This window comes from Ambystoma mexicanum, chromosome 1p (assembly GCF_040938575.1).
Source record: "Ambystoma mexicanum isolate Mex_15411 chromosome 1p, UKY_AmexF1_1, whole genome shotgun sequence".
In the NCBI taxonomy this organism is placed as follows: Eukaryota; Metazoa; Chordata; class Amphibia; order Caudata; family Ambystomatidae; genus Ambystoma; species Ambystoma mexicanum.
In genome coordinates, this window is record NC_090921.1 from 1,305,246,156 (window position 1) to 1,305,271,033 (window position 24,878).

The 24,878-nt window shown below is 42.1% G+C and overlaps 1 protein-coding gene across 2 annotated transcripts in view; it reads left to right on the forward strand.

The window, feature by feature from the left end:
- Window positions 1-24,878, forward strand: part of LOC138453370 (trans-1,2-dihydrobenzene-1,2-diol dehydrogenase-like) — a 138,958-nt gene that overhangs the window by 35,067 nt on the left and 79,013 nt on the right. For both annotated transcript variants that reach the window (XM_069606151.1, XM_069606142.1), the window contains one exon: window positions 19,851-19,962. In XM_069606151.1, the coding sequence (XP_069462252.1) occupies window positions 19,933-19,962 (30 nt within the window). In that variant the 5' untranslated portion in view covers window positions 19,851-19,932. The remainder of the gene's footprint in view (window positions 1-19,850; window positions 19,963-24,878) is intronic.

Sequence of the window (24,878 nt, forward strand, 5' to 3'; positions counted from 1 at the left end):
TGTGTCTCAAATTCCGTGAAGGACATTTTACTAGATATTGCTCAGGTATTGGGAACCATTTCCAGACCGATAGTACTTGCGCATACAGTTTTGAGTTTATTATTACAGAATTATTCGCAACCCAATCGAAGGCTTTGATCATTGTTTTGATTTTGTCAGGTCTTTTTAAGAGGACATTCACTGTAACACCCATATTTCCCAGGATCTTTTCCACCTCTGCATTCAAGTTAGACATATATGTCCCCGTATCATTCCTACAAACTTGGTATATTGAATTCTGTTTGGCAAGAACACATTTTCTATAAATCATCGCTTTTTTGCAATCCATGCAGCATTTTAATGAATTAAAACCAAACTCATATCTTATTAACTCCATCGGTATACATTTTGGCAGAAAAAATAGTAGCTTTTTCCAAATTCTTGATTCAAAACTTTTTAGCTGTAAAGCTTCTTTCTCTGGGTAGAATTCAAGACCATAAAACAGTCTTGGTACCACCTTCATTAGATAGAAATCTCTACAGGCATTCATCGAAAATTTACCATACTTGCTTTCAATAACTCTCATTTGGTTTGCCGCATCAGTGGTTTTTGCTTCCAAACATTGTTTCACAAAACTATATGACATATTACTAACAAAAGAATAACCCAAGTACTTGAATGCATTCTGTAGGGGGACTGCGATACCCTCAACATACCAAACCGGATTTGCACATTTCTTTTTACTTTCACCTAGGTTAATGACCACAGTTTTCTGCGGATTAATTTTCAATTTCAGATCACTTATAAATCTAACAAAAGCATCAATAAGCCTCTGAAGACCAATTTTAGTTCTTTCAAAAAGAATGAAATCGTCCGCATAAGCCAACCATTTAATCTCAATTCCACCAACACTGGGGGATAATAGGCCCGCAGGGTCCAGTCTTGCATTCGCACCAGAGACGTATAGGTTAAATAAGATTGCTGCCAATGCGCAGCCTTGTTTCAAACCATTCTTTGCATGAATTTCCTTAGACATCAGTCCATCATTATTAAGTCGCACCTTTAGAGTTGTGTTTGAATACAGGTGCATGATCATGGAAAGTAAGCCGCCCTCTATGTTTAACCTTGCCAATTTCTGCCATAAAAGAAGCCTATCCACCGTATCAAATGCAGCCGAAAGGTCCATTGAGGCAGCATAAATTGGTCCATTCCCCTTTTTGGATCTTTGATTCTGCATAATTGTAAGTACTAAGCCCCCAGCATCAGTTCCTAAGTTTTTACGAAAACCCATCTGTCTGATATCTAGTATGTCTTTATCTTCCATCCATTTTAATAAACTCTCTAGAATTATGGCCGAAAAGATCTTTGTCTCTATATTTAATAAAGATATTGGTCTGTAATTAGTCGTACTCTGTCTGTTCCCTTTTTTATAGATCAGGATTACGTAAGAAACTTTCCAGGAAACTGGCATAGTTTGCGTCTCAATTACATTTTTAAATAGTATGTGGAGTATTTTCGCCCACATCCTTTCATTCTGCTTTATCACCGCCATGGACAAATTATTGGGTCCCGGGGTGCCGGAGGCTTTCATTTTCTTTATTATGGATAATATTTTTTCCACAGAGACATCAAGGGACCATTGACAGGTCGTCTTTTCAAACATATAATCCTCATTACCCGAGCGAGCATACAACTTCTCAAAGTGTTCACACCATACCTTCTCACTGATTGGATTAGTGTTTAATTGGGATTGAGTGATCTCAGTACTATTGATGATGGCCCAATAATTTCGCGAGTTGCTTTCCTTCATTGCATTCAGCATTTTTTCACCATCCTTCTGTAATAAGTAGGCTTGATGGTGCAGCCTCCAGTTCCTATAGGCTTGACGTCTCCGTCTACATTGCTCCCTTACATCCTCAACAGGTAATTTTTGTTTTTTTATGACACGGAGATCTTTGTTCAACCATGCCCTTTGCATCTTAATCTCAAGATCAAAGGCGTGCCTATGATTTTTATCTTTTAGCGCTATTCTGGCTGTTGGTTGCTCCACCTTGGCCATGGTTGTACCCAAGAGCTCACTAAATTTGTCACCCGAGTATTGGGTCTTTTTTACCTCCATAGTACTTTTCTCAAAATCATGCATCATCATAGCATTAAATTTCGCTGTTTTTTTCATATTCCACTTAATTCTCGAACCTCTGACATTAACAGTTGTTTGTGCACAATATGCTTTGGTAAGCTTATTTTGTTTCTTTATATTTATGTACATTGATAACATTGCATGATCACTTTCTAAATTGTCTTCCACATGCATACTGGTCCTATTACCAATTAGATGTTCGCTTGTGAAAATGAAATCAATAATTGAGGAAAGTCCACGCGCCTTCCAAGTGGGTTTGTCATTAAACAACCGTATCAGCCCCCATGAGTTTGCAAAGTTACACCATAGGGCTCCTCTCTTTCGTTTATTATCTAGTCGCCTTCTTTGGTTGCAACACCCACTTAATCTTGCTGCTCTTTCGCTACTTGTTACATCGCAATCCGCATTTAAATCGCCTGCTAGAATTATCAAACCATTTGGGGTCGCCACTATCCATTCATCTAGCAGTACATTCAGGTCGTACAACAATTTTTCAAGCATACAATCATCATTTTCCACATCATTCCAATAGATATTAATGATCATGAGGTGAATAATGTTCTCTTTAGTTAGGATTTTAAAATTGGCCATTAGGCATGACTCATGTACATGCGTCTCTTTTATCAAAGATATATCTGGGTCATTACGGTACGCAAGCGCCATGCCACCCTTCGGGCGACCTCTCGTGCCCTTCGTACCCGGCAAACAGAGGACAACAAATCCGTCCCAGAGAAGTGAACCACATGCCCAAGTTTCCTGTAACAAAACAAAGTCAAATTTCTCTAAATTCATACATACTTTTTTGTTTTGTACCAGGTGTGTGTGTCCTCTAGAATTCCAGGATATCAATTTAAAAAAGCTGTCATCGCTAAAGGGATTTACCCAATCCCTTTAGTTGTTCCAAAGTATCTCTAAGAGAGTTCGCCATCAATCTCCATTCATCCATTTCACTTAGGGTTAAATGCTCACCTCCTGCTTGATTCGCCGCCCTATATTTCTCTCTTGTATTATTATTACGGGGGTATTGCTCCACATATCTCACACGTGTATTCTCACCATGATCAACATATTCATACGTATCAAACCCCCTCTTTTGCAGGGCCCCGGCTTCCTTGAGTATAAGAGCTCGCACCATGGGCGAAGTGATCACTAAAGGCACAAAATCCATCCTATGAGGATCAATAAAGTCCACTAGCTGAATATCGCATGAGGATACAAGAGTTAATTCTGGTATCTCTCTAAACAAATTCAAGATATAAGATCTATTTAAAATGGGATGTTATCATCATCAAACACATAATATACAATCAAACTTGGTTCACTAGATTCTACAGGCCGTCTCACTTTATCATATAGATTACCATTCAGATTTTTCCTATTTGCATAATTATTGTATGCCATGTCCTGCATTCGATGATAGTGCACCTCGCGCTCCCTAGTAGCTTCTTCATGAGGAGAACTAGTCGCCTCCTGTATACTCACTTCAAGCCTAGGTTTACCCCAGGACTCTTTACTCGGTTCATTATTTCTATTGTTAAGTGACATATCATTTCCTGTGATTGCATTTTCTAAAGCGGGCAGTCTTCCTGCTTTATTTGACAAAATTTCCTGAATTATTTCTCTCACACTTGAAACAGTCAAGGGCTGTTCTTTTTCCTCTGTGTCCTCTTTTTTAGATTGTACGATGTCACTCATTTACCTTATTTCTGGTACAGGCATTCGTGCTGGGCTATCTCTCCTTTTCTCTGCAGGGATTCATTTGTGTTGAACCCCTTTATTTGTGCACGTCTGCTCTATAGGAAAGAATTTGTTACTAATTCTCTCAAGACTTCTCGCTTCCATAGATCTATCTCTTTGAGCACCCTTAAGCTCGTCATGTATTGTTCTTAAGCTACTAGCATTCTCGACAATTTCCATTGACTTATCGTTCCCATTCGGCTCGCTGAAGGGTGTCTTTGTACGCATCCGAGCATCCGGGTTCTTGAATAAATCAAAGATATCCAGCATGCCCAGTTCTAAATTTTCTATCAGTGACTATTTTATTTTTCATAGCATCTGATAAGTTGTTGACCGCATCCGAGTAGCTCGACACCTTTGGCTCATTAATAAGCTCTGTGTCAAGGATCGAAATCAAACTGGGATCAGTGATTGAGCCATTGCCAGAGCTCGGTTGGGCATTATTCCCCTCAGACTTGTTGTTCGTAGAGTTTATACAGGTGATTCCTAACTTCGACCCTTTTCTCTTAAGCTTATCAGCGTCCATACATGCATCCACCACATCCTTTGTCTGTCCTGTAGCTGAGTTCACTCCCCGTGCTGAATCAGGGTTACGTGTCTCAATATCACTCAAGGACTTTAAGGCAGATGCATTCATGGCCTTTAGAGCACGAGCCTGTTTTTGTCTATTTTTTTTCATTTTTTTTTTAGAGATCCTGACATTAAATATATCCGCCACTCTGATAGGAGCATTGGGGGCAGCAGGAATATGCAAATCTCCCGTCAAGCTATCCTTCTTCCTAGTATTGTGCACCTCGATAACACACTGTTCAATGTCACCCGTATCTGAACTAGGGAGAATTAGGTGTAACTCATCCGCGTCCTGATCCCCATTGTTCAGTGTATTAGGTGTAGTATTGGGGGCGCCTTCTCCTGACCTTAATTTCCATTTTTTCATATTTTCATCTAGCATTTCCGGGAGAGCTGTCAAGGCAAGCAAGATTTCTTTTAGAGAATGAGTCTGCGACTTCATTTCTTTTAGTATGAGATCCTGAATCTCATCCTTTCTCTCTGATTTCTCTCTGATCTCGGAGATCGACTGGGCTCACGTGTTGCCTTTATGTAAGTCCTGACCACTTCTTCTACGAGGTATTTTGACGCCGCGAAGAACGGCGTCTCAGTGGCGTTCTTAATCCAGCAGTCCGAGCTGTCCCAGCGTTCCCAGCCAACAGCCGTACTTCGGGTACTTCCCAGGTGCGCGCGCAGGTGCGCAATGACAAGCGTATTTGACGCTACGAGTGGGCGAGGTCAGGGCGTGATTGCAAACGAAATGGCCAATCAGAACATCTCAGAGTCAGGCAACTTCCGTGTTGCCTTTATGTAAGTCCTGACCACTTCTTCTACGAGGTATTTTGACGCCGCGAAGAACGGCGTCTCAGTGGCGTTCTTAATCCAGCAGTCCGAGCTGTCCCAGCGTTCCCAGCCAACAGACGTACTTCGGGTACTTCCCTGTTTGGAATGGGTTGCGCATATTAACTGAATATAGCCATATTTTCAGTTCTTTCAAAACAATACGGGTATACACTTTTCCCGGTGCATCAAGCAGCGCAATCGGCCTGTAACTCTCCGGTTTCTCACGATTGCCCTTTTTATATAGAGCAACGATGATGGAATGTTTCCAAGAGCAAGGAATAATTTGAGAGTAATTGATTTGTTGAAAAATGGAGAATAGGATGTTAGTCCATAATTCCGGATGTTGTTTGAATATGTAATTTGACAGGCCGTCGGGCCCAGGAGCTCTCGATGCGCTAATTGTTTGAATATAATACAGTATATCTGTTCGGTCTATGTTGAGATGGAAGGAAGAGGCTTTTGTTCTAATATGCACAGGATATTTCTGAGTGGGAGGCGCTAGAATTTTCTGAAAATAGTCTACCCATGTAGCTTCTGAAACATGTTGGATTTGTTTACAATGCTGCTGAGATGTAGTTAACTCATTTATAACTTTCCATATGCGAGTTGTGTTCTTATCTTTTATAAATTCAAGCATTTGTTCTCCTTCTGCTTGTAACATTTGCACCTTATGATGTCGAAGCCAGTTTTTATAATTAGTTTTTAGGCGCTTACGTTTTTGAAAGCGAATATATGACGGTAGAAGCTCCACCTGCCGTTTTTCCTTCCGAAAAAGTGCTTTCCATTCCTTTATTTTGGGGTCAAACACATGGCTTCTAGGCTTATGTTGTTTTTGCCTATTAATTGATTGACTCATTGTATACAATATTTCATGATAAATAGAACTGGATGCTGGGTGCAGAATAGCGCTGTCAAAAGCTGCTTCCAGCGTTAGACCAAATTGTGTAATGGATTCTGCGGTCCAGTGTATTCTGTTGGCGCTGCTGTTTGCCGTTACAGAATGACCCCATTTTGTGTTTGGATATGGTAGTTGTCATTGTGGAATAAACCATTGTAGGCAAAGCAAATTATGATCACTATTCCTCGTTTGTTCAATTTTGAATTCAGATGGATAGGAGGAGAGTGAATTACTTATGTAAATGTAGTCAATAATTCCGCTACATCCTCTTTGAGGCCAGGTGTTTTGTGGTGGTAAATCTTTAGAGCCTGACCCATTCATCATAATGAAACGTCTTGTTTGCATTAAATGATTCCAAAGAGCTCTCCTTTTTTGTTCAGTAACCTTTGTCCTTGTTAGGCAATGGAGATTTAAATCACCCGCTATGATAGTATGAGCTATTTTTGGAACAGAGGTGATATAATCCAATATAGTTGACACATTGGTAACAAACTCTGAATCCTCAGTTCTTATAGGATTCCAGTAAAGATTAACTAGAGCATAAAGGATGGAATTAATTGACACGATGGTTAATTGGGTGTAGTAGTTTGGAGAATATTTGTGTATAATGGATATATTAGCACTAATTTTAGTGGCGGTGAGAAGGCCACTCATCGGACGGCCTCTAGGGCCTTTGGGAGCCAGGGTGGCATGTACTTCATGGTTGTCCCATAAAATTGACTCAGTGATCCAGGTCTCCTGTAACATTACAATGTCATATTCAGAAATTACATTATCCTTATTTCCCAATAAATGACTAAATTCACAGGTGTTCCAGGAGACAAGCTATATTGCAACTTTTTCATCTGTTTGCTCTAGTTAACTTTTGGTTACATTACATTGGCATTGACATTTTTGATTTGCGTCACATTCAGAGTCTTGATTGACATCACTAAGGCATCAAGTGACATTTCTTTTTGGGCCTTCTTTTGTGAGTGAGTTTAACACAGCATTGTCTTGTGATTCACACATGACAAGGAAACCCATTTAAAATAACACTTCTTTTGCTTGCCAAACAAGATTTTTAATCACTCTAGAACGGAACCATAATCTTACTGTACTTTGCTGGTTCAAAGCAATAAATTCGACTTGTTCTATATCAGAGCTAATGATGTCATTCAGTGAATCAATATCAAAAAATAATTCCAAAATACTTTGACGATTTAAGGTGTATTGAGGATATGGTTTGGGGCGACAACTCAAAAGCAATAAGCCCAGATTGTGATAATTGGGTTTGATTTGTGTTTTCTCTTGAGATGTTGTAGTGTTTTTCTTTAGTAATATCGAGAGTGGTTTACTTGTTTCAACATTTGGTTTAGTAGGTAGCAAAGATTTTAGCATTTGGGCTATTTCGGCCCCATGGCCTTCCTTATGATTGGTCAACTTTGCATTACCATAGGTGTGCGTTCCTGCACAAGATGTTTTGTTCAAATTCAATGGCAACCTTTTGTAATTCCTAGAATCACACTTATTTACTTCTTCAACATTACTTTGGCACACACACGGATTTGGAGACAATGAGGATTTACCTGTGAATTCAGGAACTGTGAGGTCTCTCTGAACCGAGCATTGAGCCATGTAGGCATCAACTGCTTTTCTAATCTCCTCGCGTCGTGAGACTAAGCTTTCTTTTTCATCATGTGACAGGTGACCATTCGGTTCAGAGATGGATGGTTTAGTGACCATTTTGTTTGCATGGGAATTGACTGCTTTAATTAGTTCATCCAATGGTTCATGGGGAATGACTTTTTTAGTGAAAGAAAAAACAGCATTCGGTTGTTGTTTACGGGCTTGCGCCAGTAATATGTATTTTTTTGCAACAGCCGAAGAAGCTAATTGAGAGCTTGAATTTGGTACTTTAAGATGCTTTATGAACTGCTTAGAGGCAGCGGTCACTGACTGTTTGGTACCCTTGATATTTTTTGGTTTCTTTGTCGCTATGTTTAATACTTTTTTGGAGCTCATTTGCTTTGCAACATGATTTTTTTTTAAAAAAATGGTATAGACTTCATTATCAATTGTATTTATAGGGATCTTGTTTCCCTGTTTTTCCATAATGACCGGGTCAGTCGAAACGTTGGCAACTTGTTCGACAATGATGTTAGGAAAGCAGGGAAGCACTGGAGTACCTAAGTTAATTCCAGAGCTTAATTGGCCATTCACAGCAATTCCTGGAGATGTGGCAAAGTCAACCATTTTCATCTGTTTTATTTTTTTGTATTGGGTAGTGATTGCGGCATCATGCAGCAGCAGTGCAGCATCATGTTTTGATTGCCAAGTTACTACAGAATTGAGTAGATCGGTTTGCACATTTATTTTATCATTCAATGTATCGAATAACTTAATCAAAGTGTTCATGGTTGTATGCATAGCTTCAAAGGACATAACTATTTTAGACAAGCCCTTGTGCACTGGCTGGGATTGTGATTCCACTTGTCTACGTGGTGTTGGATTTAGAAATGAGGATGATGACACACATTGATTCCGGTGAGTGATTTCAGAGAAGTTAGGCGAGAATGAGAGTTTCTCTGCCAAAACATGGTTTGATAATTCACTCTGGGAATTAGCTAAATCAATAGTCACCGGCACAACATTGTGTGATGTAGGTGGAGAGGTGGAACGATTTCCCATGGCGACACTAGTATGTGGCCTTGATTCTCCTCTGAGTACGGTACTGTCTGATAAAGATATGTCACAATCTGTGATTTCTATCACATCTTCTGCATCTTGCAGTGGTATCGGAGTTACTAAAACTGCGGCACCAATGTTATCTGGCTTGCCACTTTGTCTGTTGGCAGTAGATGTGGGTATTTGAGAATCAGTACAGATAGCAACAGGTACGGAAGGGAAGCAAAAGATACGATTATCAATAGAATTGATAACCGAGTCCTTATTGATGCCTCGCTTTCGCCGCCCAGATACTACTTTAGGTGTAGAACATGTAAGCGCAGCATTATCAGCTGTAGTGGTGCATAAGTTAATTTCAGACATTTCTGTGTTGTCTCTAGTGCACGCAGACCTCCAAACTTTTGGAAGCAAGGGCATTCCTGTTCTTAAGGTGTAAATATGCCGCATAGCTTACCGGCAGAAATACTGCACACTAATAGGTGAGTTTACACCACTCAAGGATTGGTTCCTTCTTCAGCTATCTCAAAGGTTAATTTACAGGAGAAAACTTACTTTGTGAATAGGGCGTTGTCTTTGAATTATACACTGGGCTCTATAATGCAGCACCAACGCTTCGCCGCGCACCGCGAACAGAAAAAGTACTTTCGAAGTACTTCCGCATTGCACGTGCGAGTGCGCAGGTGCGGGTGTATTTATGCCGTACAGCCTCAGATTGAGGGGCGGGTTTGGAGAGAGCCAAGAGCCTAAAGACAAAAAAAGGACAATGTGCAAAGGCAAAGCTGAGGGAGGGAGGGAGTATGGAGACACGGTAAAGAGTCTTTCAAAGTCTTTCAATGTTTAGTTGAGCAGGCAGTTTTGCTTACTTCTCTTAAAGCTGTATTAGCAAAACGGTGTCGCAGTAGAAAGAGTCCTCCTGCGAGCTATTCAGCACTTGCACAATCCGGCGAACTCTCTGCAGTAGAACTTGTGAACAGAGACAGCAAACAGTACTTTCGAAGTACTTCCGCGGACTTGTACTTTTCCCATTCAGGATCCCCAGTGCTAGGCCTTCTCTTCCGCAATGTCTCCGTTTCCGGTGTAAACCTTCCGATTATTCCTACTTTCCAGACTAGTTTACTCCAAACAGGAAGTGCTGCTATTGCTCATACTGTCAGGGTTGAATCTTGCTTGATGATGGGGTGTGAGTGGACTGTTAGTTTATTTTGGTAACTTTTGTCTGAGATTAATGTTTGTGCTGAATTGACTGATTCATGCAAGGTTTGTGACAGGAATATGTAGTCGATGATTGCAGATGAGGATCCTCTGGCCCATGTTGGCACGTACGAAGTGGAGTTGTTTCTTGAATGGTTTAAGAGGATGAGATCCCGGGTGAGAATTTCGTTCATCCATCTGGTTGCTTTTGGTGAGAGTTGAGTTTGAGTTTGGGGAGTACCATTCTGTGTGAATAAGTTGATGTTAAGGTCCCCGCAGAGTATTATTTCTAGATGGTAGTGTGTTCCAGCTAATTTGTCAATTGTGATAAAAACTCCATCAATGAATGCTTCAGGTTTAGTATTGCAATTCTTGTTTCATCGTTTTTTTTTTTTTGGGTGGTGAATCTCTGTCGTCTTTATTATTGTTAGTTGAATCCAGGGATTGATGTTTTCACTGGTCAGTACTGCCCATTGAGGGTTTATTTTGATTAGAGTGAGTAGTCCGGATGCTGGTCTTCCTTGTTTTTTGACTATTGCAGGGTTCAGAAATGTGAGAAATCCATTGCATGCTGGTGTTTCGCTGATCCAAGTCTCTTGTAGGCATATGATTTGATCATTTTCTAGATCATATGAGGGATGGGTAAACAAAGGCAAGTTTCCTCTAGTGTTCCATGAGCAGAGGGACCATTTGAGCTCTGGTTTCAGTGATTGTTATGATTGGGGGTTAAGTGAGATTCTTGAAGAAACGGTTTCTGTGACTGAAGTTTCAAAGTCATAGATTCTTTTGAATGGTCGATCTGTTCTGTTCCATTCTTCCGATTGTTGAACATGAGTCCGAGTAGCAGCAGTTCTTGTGTGGTCATGGGTGTGGTTGTTCATCTTCGTCCTTGGTTGATATTTTCTTTTTGATGTAGATGCCCAGCAGTTAAAGCCAAGTTTGAGGAGCTGGGCACAATTTGATAGGATCAGTTCTTGGTCATTTGGGTCGGAGAGTTCAGCAATGATCTTATCTAAATGTTTGTCATCTTTGAAAGTGATTAGATCTATTTTTTTGTTGTTATTTTTTGTAGTTGCGGAATCGCTCCAAGGAGGTGAGGGTATTAGTTCTATTGAGTATTAGTGGTTCAGATCTGTTGCTTTTGCTTTCAATATGGATTTCGTAGATTTGATTTTGGTGTAACGGATTGACAAATGATGGAAGTGTGCAATCTGTATTGCTTGATGCTCGTGAGTTGAAAGATTCATTTGAAATTTGATTGTATGATTCTGATGCTGATGAGACGAAAGAGTCGGGTATGTAAGCTATATCTGAGGTGTCTTGTAGTGAGTCTTCAGAGATTTCTTCATACATATCCGGTGGTTGTGCTTCATGGTTAGGAATATACTCATTTATTATTATGAAGCTTGAAGGCACTGTGGGTAGCCTGGAAGGTGGTGTGTCATCTGTTAGCTGATCTCCATGGGTTGAGAGATTTAGGAGGTCTTCATCTTGGGTGGAATGTTCAGATGATGGCTTTGTCGGGCCACAGGTCTGTAGGGCCCCAGTGTGCCGCTGCTGGTTCTGGTTGTTGGAATCCGTTGTGTGAGGGCAGCGTGTCTTCGCTGTTGGCAATGGCTTAGGTTGGTTCAACGTCTTCTCTGTTGGCAATGTAGGTGTTTGGTCCGTCATCTTCACTGTTCTCAAGAACGCTCTTGAGTCTGTTTGTCGTTTTTTGTTACATTTTGGCTGTGTTGGTTTGCTGGCAGTTGCTTGTTTATCCTTAGTGAAGATCTGATATTGTTCTGTAGTATTCCTAGTTGAGTGGTTGGGATCCTGGGTCTCTGGATGTTGGCTTATAGCTTGTTCCATGTTTCGTTTTGTCTGAGATACGGCAGTGATTCGATCGCCGCCACTTTGCTGAATGGAGGTATCGGTAGCAGGAGGAGCTAGTGTAACTTGCTCATTCGTTATGGTTATTTGCTGTGCTGTTTGGTGTTGATGGTGTGCTTTGAGGAGAGCTAGTACTTCTGTGTTTAGAGTGTTTTTTTCTTGGCTATCACTTCTTGCTATTTCTGACAGACGTTGTTGCCATCGGTTGGATTGTTCTGCTTCCAAATTCAAACAGGATTCGATTGTGGTTATGAAATTCTCTATGTAGATCTGCTTAGAGTGTATTAGTGCTAGTGATCTTGATCACACAGAATCCAAGCAACACCAACACGATCAGGGATCCAAGGAATTTGAACATGTCTGCCATCCATTGTGCAACCCAAGAAAAAAGTGATTCAAACCAACTGGCATCAGCAATGTCTTCAACTTCGTCTATCATCTGGACGTGTAGTTTCGTTAGCATCTCTATGGCCTCTGTCAAGGTGCCATTCTCGTCATTGTGCGAAGGTCTGAATGTGCAACATGATTCTCCAATTTCTGCACAAGCACCTCTATCCATTGCTGTGATCATGTGTAGGACATATCTATTCTGGAAAGTCATCAGGGGTATGGCTCTCATCTCTTCTCTGATAGCATTGAATCCCTTTATGGTTGTATTGTTCGTATGCAGCAATTCCCATCTGGTAATCTGCAGCCATTTGCAGATCCAATGTGGATTCTTGGCATAAAGATCAACATGAATACTGACGAAGTCTAGCTGAACAGTCTGTGCTCATACGAGATGGAGTTGAAGGCTTTTATTGATTTGGCAGAGAAATAGTTCTCCCTCTTCATTCGATTTATCAGCTCTATAGATCTCTTCTTCTTCAGGTGAGCATTTGCTTTCGGGAAACTGTCAAGATTCAAATTGCTTTTGGGAATCACCAATGCTGGAACATGAACATTCACCAGTGTACATGTTCCTCCCCAATCTTTGGGTAGCTTCATATAAGCTTTAGATACACATGCCCAATAGTGATCCATGATCACTACATTCCCAATGTTCATTCCTTGTGCTTCAAAGATACAGCTACAGTTCTGATTCTCTCAAATTTTTCTTGTGTCATTGTTTCTGAAGCACAACTTTGCACTCTCCAAAGGCACTATCTGCAGGGGTCCTCCTCTGTCTTCGACCTAGGTCAGTAGTTTAGCAAGTCTTGGCCAAAATGGCTTGCATCCTACTTGTGCATTCCAAATAGTAGATTTAGGACGATTAGTTACCATCCTTCTTCGCAGCCATCTGGTGATAATACTGATCCCCAAATCTGCATCTGGCCTCTGTTTTTCCAAATTCGAATGTCGTCTGCAGATTTTCCTGCAATCTCAAGCCTTTTATTTGATGAGCCATCTGATTCCAGCTCTTTTCACTCCAGGACTTTTGTATCTGATCACATGATTCTTCATATGATCTCTGTTTCTTGTCTTCGTATGCTGGACATAATCATCTTCATCTGGATCTGTCCATTCAGTTGCCCATTTGAGATAGGCATCTTGGCCTATGAACTGGCCTCTTGTACGACAGAATGCTATGTGCGAAAGACAATGTGCTGTCTGGACATCTATTTCAATAGCTATGAAGATCTTAGACTTCCCCCTATCATAAGGCAGGAGTGCACATACAAAGCATTCCTCCTTCGAGGTTCTCCTTCCTACTTCCTTCATATGCTGATACCAAATGTTATTCCCCAAATGTGCTGTACTGTCCAGGTAATCATTTAGCTCATGATCGTCTTCCCTAGCACTTCTCTTTGGTCTGGTTCTTTTATTATGAGTCTCTATAATCATCTCATGAAGTATGTCAGTGTAACTCGTCCTTAGTGGACCAATCATAGGAACATTTGTCAGTGGACTAGGTGTTTTTACATGTGCTACCTGTGTAGGTTCACTCCTAGTCAATCTCTTCCTTTTTCTCTCCTTTCCAGCCTGTTTCTGGTGCTCAAGAACAATCTCCACAACACTTTTTTTCAAATGAAATACGTCTGTTGACATTTGTCATAGACCCAGGCAATTTTACATCATCTATTGGAATGGGAATGATTAGATAGGGTCTTGGCTGCCTTGTAGTTGCCACATTTGTACCCTTCTCTAGTACAGGAGGATACACAGGAATCTTTGCTCCACTTGCATCTATATAGTGAGCAGTTTGTACTGTAAATGAGAGCAGTATCACTATGTACAAAATACAAGTGTAAATCATACAAAGGGAGGACCAGTTGCAGCAATAGCTTTTTGCACATTGTGGACGTCTCTCATGATCTGCCATAACGAAATTGCTACTGATGCTGCCCATTCTCTTTTCTAAGGACGGAAAAACAATCTTTAATCGGGCAACATCATGCAGTACTCCGGTAATATCTTGATTTTCTCAATACATTCTTCATGTAGCTGACTGATCTAAGGATGATTAACATGGTTCCTAATGTATAGAAAAGAGTCGTCCTTTCACCAGTCGAAATGCGGATGCCTTTCCAGAAAGAAGTAGAAGACTACAGCAAGTAGGCCCTGGATCTCTTCATCAAAAAGTCTCATTCAGTTCTCAGTGTTCTCTCAGAATACCCGTTCACTTGGATTATGATGTCTCTCAATATTTAATTAAGCACTGCATTATTTCTCGGGTCTCTCAGGAACGTTCGGACAGAGGTTTGTCTCCCAACAAGATGTGGACATTCCTCAAAAAGATAGCAGAATACCAAACTGGCCAGTCTATGCGCATTATCAGGTGACAGGGGCATGTGTATTTCCCTTACTGAAGTCAGGAAGCTGAAGGATGTGCTCAATGATAGCTGCAAGCAATCTTCTCACAACCGGACCATTCTTAGGATCTTGCGTGAAAAGATGAACGCTAGTAGTTCTCCACACAAGCGCAGGGTAAGTGCGCAAAATGAACAGGAAAACAGCAAGAACGGGGGAACTGCTCCCTCTTCCCGTCGTCGAAAAGGAATTCCAAATCTGGCATGCTCAACAAACCCCTGTGGCTCAAGAACAAATAGCTTCCCTTAACTCCTTGTTTAGTGACTGAAAAGAGTGTCCCGAAATAAGCCACAGTCCAATATACTATTTGTCTTTATTCGACAGCTTCTGTGTTCTTCTTCCTCGTCATAGATCTAGTCTGCACGTTTGTTTGTTTATTTTATTTATAACACGCACTAGACCCAAGGGTAACTAGGCGCTTGTTTGGAAGGTAATGTTTACAAGGCACAGTGTATACATTTTAAACATGGTTATGCAAAGGAAATGCAGTTTGTATAGTCAGGATGATATTACATGTTTGTTTGTTTGTGCATTTATATAGCGCTATAAACCCTCAGGTATCTGAGCGCTGCTTATTTCCCACAGTGTGTGGTGCTCATTTATTGACCTCGGAAGGATGAAAGGCTGAGTTTGACCCTGCTGGGATTCGAACCTGCGTCAGCAGGCTCTGCATGGATGTCAAAGCGAGCGCTCTACTCGCTGTGCTATCTGACCGGCTAATGTCATAGTATATACATTTATACATAGATGCAGTTTGTGTGAACTGGATATAAATACATACATAGGTAATTTAGGTTGGTCATTATACATGGAAGATATGTCATAACAATAGTCCAGGCAGTGGAAGCAACAAAAGAGTAACGTTTAGGTTTTGTTGAGTATCCATGCAATGGCGTGGCTTCTAAATCTGTCAAATTCTTGGATAGTTTAAATGTTGTAAGGGAGAGTGTTCCATAGCTGAGCGGCTAATACTGGGAAACTCGCTCCACCAACTCTTTTTAAGTTAAATCTAGGTACCACCAGACAAGGTATGTTGGAAGATCTTGTGATTCTATTGGACACTTTCCAAGTGAATTTGTCTGTGAGATAGGGCGGGCTTGATGATTAAGTGCTTTGTGAGTGAGGCAGATGGTTTTAAGGTCTATTTTTTTTCTTGTATAGAGAGCCACTTGTGTTGCTTTCTAGTTACTCAAATGTGCTCTCTTTTGGGGATAATTAATGCCGCTCTGAGCACATTATTTTGCAAGATCTGTAGTTTATTTGTAATGGATTTGGTTCTTCCCCAATGCTTGCTTCCGTTAGGGGTGGGGGCTAATGGGGGTTCTCCAGTATAGATCTTCACGTCTCCAAGAAAAATCCAAATGGGTCTGCTTTGCACTTTGACTGCAGATGGTGTAACATCATCTACTATGAAGGGGCCGTTAAAACGAGGCTCGTGCCACCTTCTAGTAAAGTTGCGGATTAGGACTGCATCTCCGGGGAAACGTTTGGGAACACAAAACTCTTTAACTCCGTCTGTTGTAACATCTTCTTCTGTGTTCTGCGCTGCCCCACACCCCTTTCGTTTGAGGTGATCTGAAATGACAGAGATACTTGAAGTCATAAATGTAAGGTAAACACGTAGCTCCTTTCCTGACAATTCTGCTTTTGTCTGGGTATCATTTCTAGTTATAGACGGAAGTGTGAGAGGTGTCCTCATCCGCCTTCCTATCACTATCTCATGAGGGGTAAGATGGTGATCTGAACCTGGCTGATTTCTCAACGCATACAATGTCAGTGGTAGACAATGCAACCATCCTTTCTTCAGGGTCAATTTTAATTTGGCTATTCTCTCCTTAAGCAAGCCGTTGAGTCTCTCACAGACACCATTCGCTTGCGGGTGTACGCCAATGAAAACGTATGCTTTATGGTAAGAAACAGGCTTATTTGTTCAAAGACTTAATTTACAAAATGAGGGCCATTATCTGATCTCAATACTTCACATATTCCCCATCTAGGAAACACTTCTCGTACTAAAAATGTGGCTGCACAGGTGGCGTCTGTGAGCTTCAATCCACCTTGAGAAAGGACCTACCACTACAATCATAAATCCGTATCCATTGCATACTTGCAGCATGATGACATAGTCGATGTGCAAATGCTGAAAGGGTCCACTAGGTCCTGGAATAACTCCTCTAATTGTGCGCAAAGTGTGCCCAGCAGTAAACGTTTGACATACGATACAATTTACTACATAAAATGCAACGTGTTCTACTATATTTAGAACTAATCAATCCTCTGCAATTGTTGCAGCAGGGCTCTCTCTAGTGGCGTGCGTAGGGTAGTGTAGCTGTTCCAACGCCACCCTTAATAAGGCTCCAGGCATCACCGGTTTGCCAGTGCTGTCTTGTGCCACAATGCCTCAGAGGGGTTTAAAGAACACCCTCTGCGCATCTACAAGTCTTTTTCGTCTTGATGTGCTTCTCCTTGAATCTCTCCCAACTGAGTTCTAGACTAGTTATTGTAACAATTAGCCACACTCATCATTAACACCATGCTTTCATTCACATCAGGCGCATCAAACAACCTAATAACTTCTGTACATGCAACACGTTTCGCTTCCTCATCTGCTTTTTGATTTCCACGTGAGATAAAATCTGCTGTTTTAGTGTGTGCTGCGCACTTGACGGCTGCGATGTCTACTGGGAGTTGTAGTGCTCTAATAAGTCTGTCTAATAAGGCTGTGTGTTGCACTGGAGTGCCGCCCGCTCTGAGGTAGCCCCTCCTTTTCCAGCATGCTAGCCCTGCGTGTACTGTTGACGTCACATAGGCGGTGTCACTGTACACCATTACTTCCTGGTCTGCGTGTCTCTCGAGCGCGATAATCAGCGCCACTAATTCTGCAGCCTGTGCCGAAAAGTGAGACGGTAGTCGTGCACTTATCATAACTTCAAACTCTGCATTGGCCATGTGCTTTACCACAGCGGCACCTATATATCTTTGTCCATCATTTTGATCGATTCTAGAAGAACCGTCAGTAAAGAGAATCTCCCCAGCTGCCAACGCATTTTCCTTCACCCCCGGGAGCTCATCATAAAATTACTCATAGTTCAAGCAATCATGTGCATGCTCGCCCTCTGCCAGTTGTTCTGCTAAAAACATGGCAGGATTCACTATTCTGCATCTGACTATTTTAATCGCTGGATTTGAAATGACCACCTCATAGGCAGAAGCTCTTTGAGATGTCAATGTGCCTTTAGGTTTTCCAAAATGGCAAATAATGCATGTTCAACAAATAATGTCATAGAACACCCCATTACTATGCTAGCAACCTTCTCAATGGTGAATGCGGCGGCTGCCAAAGATTGTTCACAAGGAAAGTGACCCCCTACTTACTGGGTCTAGAATCCCACTGTAATATGCAAGGGGTTTGTACCCCAACATGGTTCTCTGTGTGAATACAGCTGTCATAACAGTTCTGTTTGTCTGTGAAAATAGGAAGAATTCCTCAGCATAATTGGGAATCCCTAAAACTGGAGCTGTGCAAATTGCTTTTTTCAATTCCTCAAACCCTTCTTCCATGGCCTCATTGCAAACAATTTTCTCCTGATTTACCTGTGCTTTCTTCAGAGCTTGCAACAAGGGCCTTATGTATGAGCTGTAGTCAAAGACCCATGCTCTCACAGTCCCAAACATTTCTGCATGTGCTTTATTGCGACTGCCTTTACTGTTTTTAAAATAGACTCAGCCCTCTCACGAGTAACTTTCTTTTCTTCATGCAAAATGAACTGGCCTATGTACAGCACTTCCTCTTGACAATACTGCAATTTCTCTTTATCTACTTTATATCCTTCGTCTGCAAGGATAATCATTAGCTGGATTGAATAACGTCTGCACTGTTGCGTTGAATAATGCACATCAGGGGCATGTACCACCTTATAATGGTGGTGAAAATGGTTAAAACTAAGTGGTATTGCTGAAATACTGCTGGTGATGTTCGAGCAATACCATTACCGCCAGTGCTAGTGGTAATTTCCTCCTGCAGAATTCCCTAAAATAGAAGTCCACCCAACTCATAATGATTCCGTAATTTCCTCCTGCAGAATTCCCCAAACTAGAAGTCCACACAGCTCATAATGATGCCTTCTAGTTTTTCCCATAATCACCGCTTGCATGAAGGGCAACATTGTACAACTATATATTTAAGCATATTGGATTAAATGGCCAGTTCATAAAATTGCTTCTAAAAGAAGCAATAGTACAGGCTAGACATATTCTATACTAAACTGCATTAGTATGATAAAATGTTAGTAGAACAAGATCACCACTCTGATTGCTACACCATCAGGAGGCATGAAACTACTTAAAAATCCTTAGTAATGTAACTGGGCACAGGATTGGCCAATCTACTGTGTACTAATGAGTAAGGAGCTAATTTTATTTTAAAAGTGTAATTTGGTAGCAGGCAGCAGTTGTGTTTGCATTGCAACGTAAAAGGATCCCCGCTGCCAAATGTTTGTAATTTGCATGGTGGAGTACAAAATTGCCCTGGCCTTTTGCACTCAGCCGTGCAAAGTCAACAACCGCTGACTGGCATGACCGCTATCAGGCACCATTTACTTTTCATTGTGAGCGCCGCTTGCCACGCTAGGCATGCAGTGCTCACAAATGCTGTATGGCAAGCAGCGCTCACAATTACTATTAAACCCTCCCAACATCATTTCAATTGGGAACACGGCTTAGCATGCTGTTCACGCTGCCCTCCATGCAAGCATGGCAGGCAGTGTGTGTAATAGATCCCTATGCGTCACCGCCATAAAGCAGGCAGACTCCATAGGGATCACCAGCATTGTTGCAGGCATGAAAATCAATGCTGGTGCAAATACTGGAGCATTTTGTCTGGCATTGTGTCTGGCGGAGAGCAAGGGAGGCAGCGTAAATGCAAGTTGCGTTCCACCCCACTTTGCTGCCATTCAAATGATGAAAAATGAGATGTGGCATGAATGTCAGGAAAGTTTTAAATGAGGATTTTACGCCTTCCATTTATGTTACGGCTCTCATGAACATGAGCCCCTAAGTATTTTATTTCGAAACACCATGTTCTCAATAAATACAGACTATCTGAAATACATGTAACACATTACATACTTTGCTCTGCATGCACAAGCTTAATAATATAACATGTCCTAGTTTTTCCTCCTCCAGGCATTGGCAGTTGCAGCAAGAGATCTCAGCCGTGCGCAGGAATTCGCCAGAGGCCACAACATCCCCAAAGCCTATTGCTCCTATGAAGACTTGGCCAAGGACCCAAATATTGGTGAGAAGATTGTGGATCCCGTAGAGGAGGAATTTTCACTGCGGTGTAGTAAAATGGGCCAATAAGAAGGAGTGAGTGGCCGGGGCAAAAGGGAATTGATCCTATATGCAGAGTCTACCATGAAACCATAACATTACCGTAGCCATGGCAAAACATGCCTTTTAAAACATGAGGTCTTACCTACCAGGACAGTGTAATAATAGAGGGGTGAATGATAAGGCTTGCAGAAGTGCATAAACCCCCCCCCCCACACCACCCAAAATCCATTTTCAGTATAGTTGGACTACTATTCCGGAAGCAGAACATAAGAGCAAGGTTGGCGTTAGTATTCAATGTCACCGTCAGGACACAGCCAGCATACAGAAACAATATGTTCATTTTCTGTTCTCTTGTTGTTTTTAAGGAAAAAATTTGAATTCTTCCTTGATGGAGGCACTGGTGAGGAATCTAGGCAAACATGCGTGCGACATTCCCAGTATTAAATGGAGCCTGCATCCCCTTCCAGACAATATTAATTTTAGTTTCTCTCATGCTTCTGTGTTTGTATTCTTCGTTTGTTCACACACATACTTATTATCATTACTTTTGAGCAGCCAAATGTAATGATTTCAATTTAGTTCTGAGTACCCACTACAAGTTGCTGTTGAGCTACACACTGGAGTTGAGCCAGGTTCATGACAAGAGAGGTCAACCTCAGATTTCTGCATGAAGAGACTAACTGAGAAGTCATTAACATATAATGAGGTTACCATAGTGATATTTGGCTCCTTAATTGCAAAATAAGCAACCGGGTCAGTTTTCTTCTTTCCTTTTAACTAAACAGTGGTTATACATTTTTGGTGGGGGAGTGTGTTTTTGTTTTGACTATTTAGTGGATTTCTTTCCTCACGCTTCCCCAATGAGCAGACTTGGAACCGTTCCAACCCTGCAGCCCATCCTGCAAAGAGTGAGGCCGTGAACAAATCTGATTTAATCTCCTATGTGCACATTCGTGGTTCATCCTGCAGCTTCCCTTTACCACAGGGGGGGCATCTTTTGGAGTGGGGAAGGAGTGGTATCTGCAGATGACATACAGGGAAGCCTATCACTTGAAGAAGGGGTTGTGGGATTAACAAGAGAGAGGGGGGAGTCTTTTTTCACACCATCACTGGAGCCTCAATGGAAAATTACCAGGGTGGTAGGACTGCCAAAATTGCAGGCAGGAATCTCACAAACTGATGCTTCCCCTCACATGAAAATGTCCTTGAGGCCAGCTCCCTGTAGTGTAGAACTGGCGGTTTGTGTGCCTAGCGACCCATCACATGCCTTGTGGTGCACAGGGTCGTACTGGGATAAGAAATAGGCCCGGACACCCAAAAAAAGTGCCCCCTTCACCTCAAAAAAGTGGCCCACACCTCGACTCATGAACCTTGACCTCTGATGACATCAACGGAAGTGATGTCATTTGACCCCCACCCCAAAATGACATCCTGGGAAGCGATGATACATGACCTTTCACCCCTTAACAAAACACAAAGTGGCATCAAATAGCATTGTTCCTAAGTAGACTACGAAAAATATGGAAATATATAGTTTTGCTAAAAACCGGCCCAGGCATGGGCAGAAACCGGCCCCGACGCCACAAGGACTATTTCGGCCCGGCCACGGGACGAAAGGCAGAGGGGCCAATCGACCCTGGTGGTGCACTAATGCTTACTCGGTTTTCTGCCGTTGTTGGAATTTTGCCTTTTCCTTTCTTTGCAACTTGATATAAGGCTTTACAGCATGTGAAAGAAGCTAGGGTGCTGCACCATTCCACCATAAGAAACACCAAAAAATATTTGATGGGAGGTTCTGTGGTCTACTGTCCCCAGTTTTCGCACTTGGCTACCCCAACCCTTAAAGATATGTGATTGTTATTAAATTGTCTCTACTCAGTATGGAGACCCTTATCATGGGAATAAGAGATGATTGTGGTGTCTTCTCTTCTGCTTCCTTGTGTAACTTGATCAGGGCCCCCCAGGCCCTCCAGCTACCTCCAACCCAGTGAAAAAACTTGGATGCACACTGTACACTGACTTATCCCTCTCCCAACACATCAACTCTGTATCCAGAACCTGTTTCTAACACCTATGCATACTCAGGCATATCTTCCCATACCTTACCTATCCTCGCAGTTTCTCTGACATCACCTGCACCATCCTCTCCCGTTTAGACTACACAAACTGCCTTTACCTAGGCACACAGACGTTCCAGATAAGGAAACTGCAAAGAATCCAAAAAACTGCAGCGTGCCTGCTCATTGGCCTCCATCCCATAGAGAACACATCAACGCTACACTACGAGCTCCACTAGCTCCGTATTGGTCCACGTACTACCTTTAAAACCATGTGCATCACTCACTGTGCCATCCACAACACCAGGCTGGAATTCCTCCATGACAAACTCACTCGCTTCCACCCCTCCAGGACACTCAGATCCAGCACAGCATATTTCCTAGTTGTCCCACATTACAACTGCACCAGACTGGGTTGATCCTCCTTCTCCGTCCAAGCTCTGATCATCTGGAACTCTCTGCCCATCCAGATCCGCAACATTGATAATCACCTGGCATTCAGAAAGACCCTCAAAACCTGTCTCTTTCCTTCCTCCTCTTAAAATCTCCTTGCACTGTATGCTGTGATAGGCGCACAGAAGCACTAGCCCAAACCCGACAACACACCTATCCACCCAAACCTCTACGGATGCCGGGAGCCTTCGTAAAGGCACACAGTTATACTCTTGGCTTCCCCTCCCACTAACCCCCAGACGATCGTACATCACTCCCCCGTCCTGCCGGGTCACCCCACCCACAGCTTAGGCTCTCAATCTAGGGAGACCTCAGCTGGTGAGACCAGCCAATCGCATTGGACCTAGGAAAACAACATTGAAGATTAAGGTATGTATAACTTGCACCACGTCTGTGGGCACAGGCTGCAGGCACGGCCACCCATCCATGCACTAAAGAAAGCAGCCTTGGCTATGCAAATCCGGTCTAGCAGCTCACATAGCCATCCACACTGAAACCCCTGACGTACATCCACACCTCTGCCATTAGCATACAGTGATAACGTACTAAATAATTCTGGTCTAGCTGGGCACATATTGAGTCTCCGGCAGTAGCACTCTATCCTAAACCACCAACAGCACCTACCCAAGTGCCTGACCGCCAGGCTGCTTACTAGAGCATAGCCAGCCCACCTAATCGTAACTTGACAAAATGCGCACACACATCTTAAACCTAACTGTTTAGAACCTCCCACACATCGACTTAGGTCCCAGAGGGCGTTCCAAACACAAAACGCATTGAGGCCATACCAATGGGGAAAGGGCGCTTTATAAATGATGAATACAAAACAATACAATACAATTCCACGAGGGAAATGTAATGTCTGTGCTGTCTCCTCTCCTCAGACATTGTGTATGTTGGAGCTCTGCACACGGAGCACAGGGTCATGGTGCTCCTTTTTCTGAAGGCCCGGAAGAACGTTCTCTGTGAGAAGCCGTTGGCCTTGAACGACAAAGAGGTGAAAGAGCTCATATTGGCCGCCAGGAAACAGAACGTCTTCTTCATGGAGGCAAGTGCCAGCCACCATCACCCAGAAAACACATGTGCCTAGGTGTGCTTGAAGTACGGACATTTCCTCTTGGGAGAGCATTTTTCTGCTGTTCATCTTGCCCGATTGGTGGTGGTAATTGTGATTTTCCTAGGTTTGAGTCTAAAATCAGAATTCTGGTTAGACACAATGGTTCTTATTATTTGCTCAATCTCTGACAGCATAGAAATAAAAGAAAGTTCTAGAAAAGCAGCTCTAAGATCACGAGAGTTATAGCAATCCATGCCCATTCTTTCTTTTGCTGCCCCCAGTCAATTAAGTGTTTGCCACATTCACGAAGGTTTGTACTTACATGGGTAAGATAGACAACTTTGATACATTTGTAGACATTTCTCAAAGTTCACTAAGGTACAGAGTGATTTATTGATCTTATTGATGACTTAATATGCTTTGTGTTTTGGAGCAATTTACTTTTTTAAATTAATTTGAACTTTGTTTCCATTACTTTTCTGTTATTAGTCCTAATATTTTGGTTTGCAGGTTCTCTTTAAATAAATCTGCTTTGTTTTTTATATACTTCATTTGGATTCTATAGTGTTAGTGATTGGTGCTAGGGAAGTTGTAACATAAGGGTACCGCAAGAATATGATCTTGGGTCGTGAAATAACATTTTTGGTAAACAAACTATCCATGATCGAAACATCTTTCCACTGCCATATGTGAATTTCTATGGAAGATGCTATAAGAAATGTTTTAAGGGAGCTGAGGCAAGGAACCTCTAGGGCCAACAAAAGGAATACTTTATTCTTGAAGTTGTAGGTACAGGTAGAACAAGATAGGCACACGAGAAAAGTAAGGGCACAACCACCGGCATGCCCTCTTTCTAAACCAGCCTCATTCCTGTCACACGTGGATCCTTGAGGCATTTCACATACCCAACATGCCACTCCAAGAACAATTGATACCTAATACATTCAAACAAGCACCCAGAAGAGTATACAAGGGAGACAGGAGATACAGCAGACACAACACAACAATCTCCCCCTTAAGGAACAGAAGAAAGTAAAAGCACAATTAAAGCGATTCACAAGTGGAAGAGAAGAATACATAAGGAGGAGAGTGTCACACACAAAAAACCCATCCCTCAATCTGACCTAAACTCAACCCCACCACAGGAGACAGAATGTCCTCTATCATCACCCTAATGATACCACAAGCACACCGTCGCAGAGAAGCATACTAAAAGAAGAGCACCTTACATCCCAGGATTGAAACCAGCAGACCATCTCAACAGGAAAACAGTAGCACAGGCACTACAAGGCTCAGGGACAAAACACCAAT